Source organism: Cibotium barometz, chromosome 17 (assembly GCF_041138505.1).
Source record: "Cibotium barometz isolate CiBa-2024 chromosome 17, ASM4113850v1, whole genome shotgun sequence".
NCBI classification, from domain to species: domain Eukaryota; kingdom Viridiplantae; phylum Streptophyta; class Polypodiopsida; order Cyatheales; family Cibotiaceae; genus Cibotium; species Cibotium barometz.
The window spans coordinates 38,544,944-38,553,371 of NC_141062.1; the positions used below are offsets into that span (position 1 = coordinate 38,544,944).

Below are 8,428 nucleotides of genomic sequence, written 5' to 3' on the forward strand. Positions count from 1 at the left end.
CCCAGGAGGAGCTGCCCGTGTGTGGTTGAGTAAAAAGAGGATTGAAAAGTCTCAAAAAAGGGCTGTGAGGACTGAAAAGTCATACTATTACTGCATCATCAAAAATAGGAACTAATCCAATCCTACCCTTCTCAATACTTGATAGCAGATATGATGCATATGAAAGCAGTGAAGAGCCCTAAATTTCTGATGTTAGGAGCCGATGTTCGTTAGCACTCCATAGCAATGAATTGCGTGCTAGAGCAATGTGTGAGCACACCAAAGTGCTGGTGCAAAGTGGTTATGTGTGTGTTTGGGGGGGAGGTAGGGCGGGCGGGCGGGTGAGAGAGTGAGAGAGAGAGAGAGGTTCTAAATCTAAGCAATAATGAATAAAGAATAATATCTTCCAACATCCGGAGTACACAAAATTATGACCAAGGTACGTAAGCAATCCCTCAAATGGTATCACTGATCTCATGGCTGCATTGGCTTCAATGACAGTCGTTCTGCAATAAAAACATCCATAAAACATTTCCCACAGTCAGAACCACCTGCATCAAACCACACAAAAATCACTTTGCTTTGTAGCCCAAGCGGCTACCATACCCACTGCCCAGGATCAGGGCGTGAGTTGGCGCACGCGCGCACACACAGTATACATCCATCTCTCTCTCTCTCTCTCTCTCTCTCTGCACAAGCGTGTGTTTACTAAATTTTTTCTTTGATTTTTTGTAGTTATTTTTCTTTTCAAAAAAAAAAGGAAACAAAAGTTTACTTAGGAACTCGTAAGTAACAATCATGGAAGTCCCCCACAAAGACATGCTGAGAAATCGTGGCCCAAGGCCTCGATAGAAACCTTTCCAGCCATCCTCATTCACAAGCTGTTTCACAGTCCCTGTGATAGTTGGTGCGTGGCCTTCCTTGTTTTCCATAACCTGCATTCAGAACATAAAACTGCTAAAGCTACACCTTATTGTGACTTCCAGGAAGTCAAAATGTTGAGAATTTGACCTGAAGACGAGTCTTGATAGTGTCAAGTGGAGTGGTTATAACAGACGATGCAGCCCCTGCCACTACACCTCCAACTGCCTGAACAGACACAAGTAGCCCTTGACTTGGGGATTGCCCATTATCCAATTTGCTGTAGCCAAGGCTCCTGAAAAAGTTCACAATTCTTGCAGATTACAGTTAAAACAAGTTAACCAATCCAAATTTGCACTCTTCTGATCACATGTATGAGTGACATTCCAGATACCGATGTGCATGATATGTCTCTAGTTGCATCAGAGAAGAATGCAGTGACATGGTATTTTAACAGTGGAGCCTTGCACCACATTACCTCTCGCAGATATGTATTCAAGTGTTTGGAGAATACTCTGATGGCTGCAGTGTTACGTGTGGAGATCATTCCTCTTACCCAGTAAAGGGGATTGCTAAAGCGATGCTAGTTGCTGCCAATTGTGCAAATGTGTGCATGACCAATGTGTTGTATGTTCCAGGAATTAAGAAGAACCTCCTTTCTGTTTCATCCATAACCAAAAAAGGTTTGGTGGCTGAATTCACAATGGAAAGTGCTTGCTGAAAATCCTTCCCGGAGTTATGCAATAGTCGCTCATGGGACACTTTTCGATGGTTAGTACAGGCTAGACAGCTATGATAGGCGTCCACATGATGCACACGTAGTGGCTGCCCATACTCCTACTGTGCATGATGCAAAGTTATGGCATGCTTGTTTTGGGCATGTGAATTTTGGCAATTTGATGCGTTTGCAGAAGCATCATATGGTTGATAATATACCTCCTCTTGAGCCTCAAGTAGGACATGTATGTGAGGTGTGTATTTTGGGAAAGACGCACTATAAACCATTTTCCAAGGATGGAGTTGTTATGGCTGAAAATAAATTGCAGCTCATACACAGTGATCCAATGCAAGCATCATCCATGATTGTACGGCATCCTCTGAAAGCGAAGTAGCAAGTATTTGCTTGCTTTTCGTGGCAATGGCTGAAAATGCTTCAAGACGCAAAACGGCTAGAGAGGAGCAAACAGCCATCAGAGAAGCTAAAACTGTGCCAAGATGGTTGTAATGACTTTGCAGGACAGTAAACTTACTGCTCCCCCTACAAGTAGAACACGGGCTGGTTCCAACCATGCTTTAAGTTCTCAGCATGCTGATTTTGCATGTATAAGTAGTCTCTTTAATGCAAAAAAACAAGTCTCTTTTGAAGAAGCAAAAGAGAATAAGCACTGGATGCAAGCCATGCATGATGAGATTACTTCTATTCACAAGAATAACACATGGAAATTGTTGTACTTCCTTGCTAGCAAGAATGTAATCGGGACAAAGTGGGTGTACAAAGTCAAGAGAAAGTCTGATAGTACCATTGATAGATACAAGGCCAAACTTGTAGCCAAAGGTTATTCCCAGTGAAAGGGAATCGACTATGATGAGACCTTTGCTTCCACATCCAGGATGATCACTATTCATTAAGTGATAGCATTGGCTGCACACATGGGTTGGCAAGTGCATAAGTTGGATATAAAGACTACATTTCTCAATGGGGATTTGCAAAAAGAGGTGTATGTAAATCAGCCCATTGGTTTTGTTGTGCCTATTGAAGAGCACAAAGTGTGCAAATTAAAGAAGGCATTGTATGGTTTAAAGCAAGCTCCTCAAGCTTGGTACGACAAAGTTCATGCTAATCTTGTGAGCCAGGGTTTTCAGAACAGTCCAACTACAAGCACATCCTATGCCAAGAAAGAGGGTGTTCACATTCTTATTGTCATTTGTATGTTGATGACATGCTTGTGATTGGGACACAAAAAGTGAAAATTTCAGCCTTCAGGGCTGATTTGAAGTCTTCTTTTGACATGTCAGATTTGGGGCCTTTGCACTACCACTTGGGCATATAGTTTATGCCGCAAGATGATGGCATTGCTATGCTGTAGTCTAAGTACGTAAGAGGACTTCTTAAAAGGTTCAACATGAAAGACTATAAGCTGATTTCTAATCCGGTAGAACCAAGTGTTTGGGTTAGTATACATGATGCAAATGAGCCTTTTGATGCCAACATTTATAGCTAACTGTAGGATGCCTCATTTACTCGTGCAACATCCGGCGAGGCATCACATTTCGTGCATCCTTGGTTTATGCACAGTCTAGGAACAAAGCATCGGTAGAATGTTAGGCACATTTCACATACCTCCAGGGGGCACAAAGCCTTGGATTGTTTTATGCCAAGGGGGGTGATTTTCAACTGCACGCTTATAGTGATTCAGACTAGGCTGGAGATTATGACACCCCTCAGTCCACCAGTCATAATGCTTTTTGCTTGGGAATTCATGTATGTCCTCGCTAATTAAAATTCTAACTATGGCTACCTTGTCGTGTGAAGCTGAGTACAGAGCAGCTTTCACCACGATAGTTGAATGTGTTTGGCTTAGAAGGCTCATGGTAGACTTGTGTGTGAGTCAACATAATGCAACTCCCATTCTCATCACTGATAATCAGAATGCTATGGTTTTAGCACGAAATTCAGTTTTTCATGCTAGAACCAAGCACATAGAGGTTCACTACCACTATGTCACAGAGGGGTTACATGCAAGAGAGACAAAAAAACACCGAAGTGTTTTTTTTTCCCAAAAAAAAGGGGCCTTTTTTTTAAGTGTGCACTAAAAACTGCCCCTGCTTTTTTTATAATAAAAATAGCATGACTGTTTCTTTTAAAAAACAATAACCCTATAGAAAGCATAAACTATATTGCTTTCTCTCTCTCTCTCTCTCTAAGCATTGCCTTGCTGCTGTCCACCTGCTCTGCCATATGCGCCAGTCTAAATCTGCCTGCCTCAGCCTCTGTACGGCCAACCACACCTACACGGCCTGTTTGACAAGCTGCTACTGGCCCTATACAGCATGTTCTAGGTCTGCGCGACCTCTTGACCAGCATCGTACTGCCTGCTAGACAGTCTGTCCACTCCTGTACGGCCTGGTCCAGGGCCTACAACCCTGCGCACAACATCTCAAGATGACCTCTATCGGCAGCAACACCAGCCTGGCTGCTGGCTGCACATACCATCTGCTGGCGGCAACTACAGCTTTGCTGCCTGCTGCCATCTGCGCAGCCCCTTGCTTGGCTCTTGGCACACAGATCAGAGCATAACCAGCCCTAGCTGTCTGACAGCCCTCATTGCATCCGCACACAGTTGTTTTTCTTTGCATGCCTGACCGCAAACCCACAGCCCATGCAACAACTATGCACACATTCCCCTAACCCTACTTGGGAAAGTAAGAGAAGGGAAGAGCTACGGGAGTGCTCACACAAGGCACCGGGATATGACGGGATGAAAGGTGCAATCGCCTAAGTATACCAAAACAAGGGTGTATACTTGAGTGAGCACAAGACTCCGGGAGTGTTGCGCAGGAACAAGGGTGCCTAGATGATATGCACAAGTACAACAGTGCCTATGGATGCCTTCACTTCACAGTTTTTCCCTTTTATGAACAAGAATCCCTAAAAATATCATAGCACAGAAGCTTTGACTTTGCCCAAAATTGATGTGTGCAGAAAAAAACCCCAAATCGTATTTACCTCTATGAACAAGATGTTGACTGGTCGACCAGACTGTCCAATCTCCTTTGTGTAGTATGGCTGGAGAGACCCCCAAAGCAAGAAGCCCGAGAGAGCACACAGGAGAGGTGGCCACCCAAAAATGCACTCAGGAATGGCGGCCCGAAAATTTTTTGACAAGGCCTTTGAAGGCACCTAAATTTTGGTTGGCCAGGTAAGTCTCGAATGGGAGGTGCTCAGCCAGCTATGGCCGTTGCTTCTCGCGGTGGTGCCGCCCAACTCGGTGATCCCCCCCCCCCCCCCCCCCCGCGGGCGGGCGGCAGCCAGGTGGGCTGGGCAGAGGTGCATGGAGGCGCTCCTCGAATGCAACTGCAGTAGAGTGCTGAAGAGCCGGCCTGTATCATACTTTTTTCCATGATTTTGTGACTTTATGGACAATTGTAACACTTTTGGTCTCATAGACCCTTTGATCTTTTGCAGACTACATTAATAGGACTTTCTTCTCTCTCTCTCTCTCTCTCTCTCTCTCTCTCTCTCTCTCCAAGCCCAAGAGAGAAGTAACGAGGAGACACAAGTGCACCAGATTGACGAGCAATGAAGGCATGGTATGTCAAAACTTGATAGGGTTGCGGAGCCATCTCAAGACCTTGTCCAGTGACACGTTGAGGGGGATCCAAGCTTAATTGAAAATGGTCCTTCGTCCCTGATGAGGAGTGTGTACAACTAGCTGTTCAGACGCTAGGATGGAAACTCCTTGTGGTCTGTGTGTGCCCTAGTCTCCATCATCGTTTCATTATCATTATGTTTTGTTTAGGTTATCGGGGATGTTCTGTGCATCTCCCACTACATATTGTATCATCATTGGTCTCATAAGCAATTTCGGCCTTGTGAAGCTGTTAACAAACCTACCTTCTTTCCCTGGCATAGCAGTTTATATATTGGGCTCCTAACGAAGAAATCCCAGTTCAAGTTGCATTTCCTGCCCTTCCATGCCTCATAGGCATCATATGTGGCCCACTGCCTTGGCTATGACCCTAAAAGACACCTCTCTCTCTCTACACAGGATCATCTGTTGATCACATGTACTGTCAGATGTTTTCATTTTACTTTTTCTTTCAGTTTTCCATGGCTCAGTATATCCAAGGTATCATTGTATTACTTTTGGTCTCATAGGCCCTTGGGGTCTTCCGTAGACGTTAATATAACTCTCTCTCTCTCTCTAGAAAGCTGAATTTTCTCATATAATATTAAGACTAGGTGTCCTGTAAATTCACCTATCCGGACGATTTTGTTTACGACTGCTTGGTGGCTTGCTACTGACTAGCCTAGTCAGTATTTCTTGTGGTGAATTTAATTAGCACATCCTGGAAGAACCCATCACTCTCTCTTTCTCAGGCATCAGATTTTAAAGTGTTTCAGTGAAACACCTGGGGCCTGACTCTATAATAATTTGGAAGAAACCATCATTCTCTCTTACACAGGCATCAGATTTTAGCCCTAAGCTTAAGTGTTTCAGTGAAACACATTGGGCCTGACCCTAAAATAATTTGAGCCATGATTATACATTACAACCAGATGGTATCCTCAGCCTTGCATAAAGACAGAAGGCAGAAAACTAGAAGGAAACTCACTTCCAGATAACGTGTTGGCTAGTCCCATAGGCTCCCCACCAAACAGCTGTGGAAGGACAGTATGTTATGACAGACATAGCGAAACCTCGATAGAGACCAAAAATGCCATCTGTTTGTAGAATTCTCCGAAAAGCATCTATACCACCAGTATATCTGGTGACACCAGGAAGACCTTGCACCATCAGCCTTTGAGTCACCTGTAGAGCTTCAAGCATTACACAATATACATACAAGAAGAAATGTTTGGACTAAGTTCATGAACTTAAAAAAGACAAAAGGGCATACCACATCCAGAGGAACGTAATAAAGCTCTGAGACAAGAGAAGAAACAAGCCCAGCAACACCGTTGGCAACAGCAGTCCTTGTTGCATCTGGTAGATTTACACTTGAAATCAACCTGTTGGTAGACTCCTTTGAGATCTCCAGAGTGGCCAAGAACATGGCCCTGCCAGGAATTGAACCCGTGGCAGTTGTTCCAAAACCCCTGTAGAGACCTCGGACACCATCGGTTTTTAGGATGTTTTTAAAAACCCCCACGGCATTTGTATGCACAGACTCTCCTGCTGCAACTTGAATGCGTGTCTTCACAAGAGATATGGGATACAAAACAGCCGAAACTGCCGTAAACAAACCAACTCCATAAACGTTGAACTTTGCCTTGTCAAGCCTGCCATTAGAGTTTCCAGCAGTTAGGGCAAATGTTCCACAAATAATTCATGGCATGAAGGTAAAGTTTCCAGCATTTAACGCATACATTTAACAAGTGGACAAAAAAGACGATCAAGAGCTCTCTCTCTCTCTCTCTTACACACACGCTCACAGCACACAGAGAAAAACATATGCATGAAAAAGGCGATCAAGAGCGCTCTCTCTCTCACACACACACAAACAAAGAAAATCACAAGAAAAAGGCGATCTCTCTCTCTCTCTCTCTCTCTCTCTCTCACACACACAAAATACATTAATTTTCATGGAGAAAAATGATTAGGCAAAAGATGAAAGAAAGCGAGGCCGCTTTCTTACCTCTCCCAGCTTATGTCTGTGTGAGGAGAGAGCATGACATCCGAGGGGTCTGTATGTGCCTCAATCATCTTCTTCGGAGTGATTCCAGGGGCACGAGCAAGAGAAAGCAAGTCTCCAAAGTGGGGTTCGGCTTATGGAGGGCCATTTCAACACCCGAAAAGATCAACATGCATAAAGAAGCCTGCGAGGCGTTCAGGGCAAGCAATACAAGGTCTCCATGAATTCTCGGCAAGCTCTCCTTCTGCGGGTTAGAAGTATGCAGCAAGCTTCGTGATCAGAATTGGTTTGTTGCACCAGAGATGGATTCCTCTGCGATACGTATATTATAAGTTTGTATGCCTAATGCCACCGTTGGCTTTCCTTGAGCCACAAACAAACTAGGTGATAAACCGCTCAGGACTTAGCGTTGCTTGAATTGAAAATGCAGTCGACCTTAAGGCTAGCTTTTAACAATCAATCGAAAGAATCTCTATAAGGAATAGTAGTAATGTTGTTGCCGTATGTAAAAGACATTAAGAAGTCGGAATACAAAGGGTCAAATCAGGAATGGAAGTCGGAATACAGACGGTCAAATCGATGGGATTTTTTTCTCTTTTTTTTTAAGAAATCCATGATTTCTTTTTCTCTCCTCTCCTTGTGCCTTGGTTGTCCATGGTTAATATGTAATAGAATAGATAGATGCCATTGCACCACACACGTGTGTGTGTGTGAGGGGAGGAGGAGAGGGGAATAGGGAAAAGAAAAAAAAATCTATAAAGGCATGCCTTTGCTTGTGTGTGTGTGTGTGTGAGAGAGAGAGAGAGAGAGAGGGGGGGGGGGAGGAAGGGGGGATGGGCATACTTGTTCAAACATTTTGTGGTTCACCAAGAAAGCCACATTTGGAACATATGTTGCCAATAACAAGGTCACCTAACGCGCATTTCTTGGTCCCTTTTAGTGCCTCATATGCTACCACGAGCTTTCAAGGTGCAAATAAACATGACATTGTTGAGATATCGAGCTCATCTAGTGAGGCGGTGGACACAAATGACCCGCCTGGGGGATAGGCCCCACATTGATGACCCGCCTAGGGGATAGGCCCCACACTTACACCACTTGCATGGTTGGTGAGATCATGGGTGATATGCGGCCAGTGGGATGACAAGCTGTGTGACAGCCATTCTAGAGATTGACATAGTTATAGTGCCAGCTCATTTAGTTGGGTTCACACTATAGAGAATCCTAGTAT

At 44.3% G+C, this 8,428-nt stretch overlaps 1 protein-coding gene across 2 annotated transcripts; it reads right to left on the reverse strand.

Annotated features, from left to right (window-relative positions):
• Positions 1-346: 346 nt before the first annotated feature.
• On the reverse strand, positions 347-7,643 carry LOC147629978 (uncharacterized). 2 transcript variants are annotated; one of them, XM_086811531.1, is made up of 6 exons: positions 7,201-7,643; positions 6,463-6,844; positions 6,178-6,374; positions 991-1,135; positions 755-914; positions 347-530 (listed from the first exon to the last, which is right to left on the reverse strand). In XM_086811531.1, exons 1-6 carry the CDS (start codon positions 7,266-7,268, stop codon positions 454-456), a joined length of 1,029 nt encoding a protein of 342 aa, XP_086667657.1. In that variant the 5' UTR covers positions 7,269-7,643; the 3' UTR covers positions 347-453. The 2 variants fall into 2 exon arrangements, with proteins under 2 accessions (XP_086667657.1, XP_086667658.1); XM_086811532.1 differs by having other exon boundaries at positions 347-485; positions 7,201-7,642.
• Between the last annotated feature and the right edge of the window lie 785 nt (positions 7,644-8,428).